The sequence below is a fragment of the Octopus bimaculoides genome, chromosome 7 (genome assembly GCF_001194135.2).
Source record: "Octopus bimaculoides isolate UCB-OBI-ISO-001 chromosome 7, ASM119413v2, whole genome shotgun sequence".
NCBI lineage: Eukaryota > Metazoa > Mollusca > Cephalopoda > Octopoda > Octopodidae > Octopus > Octopus bimaculoides.
In genome coordinates this window covers 11,748,712-11,750,211 of record NC_068987.1, presented here as the reverse complement: position 1 = coordinate 11,750,211, position 1,500 = coordinate 11,748,712, and the positions used below count along the sequence as shown (strand labels likewise).

Sequence of the window (1,500 nt, the reverse complement as noted above, 5' to 3'; positions counted from 1 at the left end):
GCTTTCCCAGGGCCCTCACTGTAAGCTCTCACAAGGCATTATATCAATTAATATAATACTCTATTCTATTAAAAATAAAAATTAAAATTACTGTATTTTTGGCGCAATGAATAAATAAAATTTTGAATTTCTATTCTGTATGGAATTTTAGACTTAGTTAAATTTACTTTAACCTTTTCGTTACCAACCCGGGTGAAACCGGCTCTGGCTCTGTAGTACAAATGTCTTGTTTTCATAAGTTCTGAATTAAAATCTTCTACCAAGCCTTAGTCTCAATTTAAGTTCTTAACACTAGCTTCATGATAACTGAGTTATTTTACTAAATTCTTTGTTATATTTAAAGTAATTGAAAGAAACATGGAGCATCTCAAAATAAATACAGTAACGAAAGGGTTAATGTTGTGAGCCAGCAGAATCATTAGCACACTAGATAAAATGCTTAGTGATATTTTTTTCCATCTTCACATTCTGAGTTCAAATTCTGCCAAGGTCGACTTTGCCTTTCATCTTTTCAGGGATCGATAAAATAACTACCAGTAGAGAACTGGGATCAATCTAATCAGCTTACCCTCTCCTCTGAAAGTGCTGGCCTCAAGCCAAAAATTTAAGACTAATTAAGAAAGGTTCTATAAGCTTGTTTTTTTTTTTAATTGTATCATCATCTTCTCAAAGTAACGCTTGATGTTTGTTTGTTTTTTTTTTACTTATTTTTACTTAATTTTTTTATTTTACCTTAGATAATAATTGAAGGTGTCAAAGGTGGAAACACCCTTGGTAATATAGCCATTGATGACATCACATTAACAAGTGACAGCTGCAAAGGTAAGAAGCTACTTTAAAATAATTATCGTTGCATTGATAAGCATAGGTGTGTGTTAAGGTGACGAGCTGGAAGAAATGTTAGAACGCCAGGCAAAATGCTTAGCGGTATTTCGTCTGGTGTTACGTTCTGAGTTCAAATTCCGCCGAGGTTGACTTTGCCTTTCATCATTTTGGGGTCGATAAATAAATTAAGTACCAGTTACGCACTGAGGTCGAGGTAATCGAATTAATCCCTTTGTCTGTCCTTGTTTGTCCCCCCTATGTTTAGCCCCTTGTGGGCAATAAAGAAATAAGAAATGTTAGCCCATCATATGTATATATATGTATGTGTGTGCATGTGTGTATGTGTGTGTGTGTGTGTTGTGTGTGTGTGCATGTGTGTCTGTATTTGTCCCCCCAACATCGCTTGACAACCAATGCTGGTGTGTTTACATCCCCGTAACTTAACGGTTCAGCCTAAGAGAACAATAGAATAAGTACTAGGCTTACAAAGAATAAGTCCTGGGGTCGATTTGCTCGACTAAAGGCGGTGCTCCAGCATGGCCGCAGTCAAATGACTGAAACAAGTAAAAGAATAAAGAATATATATATATGTGTGCGTGTCTCTCTCTCTCTCTCTCTCTCTCTCTCTCTCTCTCTCTATATATATATATATATATATATATATATATATAATTT

The 1,500-nt window shown here is 35.2% G+C and overlaps 1 protein-coding gene across 1 annotated transcript in view; it reads left to right on the top strand.

Moving 5' to 3' along the window:
• LOC106882389 (MAM and LDL-receptor class A domain-containing protein 1) overlaps positions 1 to 1,500 on the top strand; it is a 221,633-nt gene that overhangs the window by 71,217 nt on the left and 148,916 nt on the right. Inside the window, exon 43 of the mRNA XM_014933051.2 lies at positions 738 to 822. Coding sequence (XP_014788537.2) covers positions 738 to 822 — 85 coding nt within the window. The remainder of the gene's footprint in view (positions 1 to 737; positions 823 to 1,500) is intronic.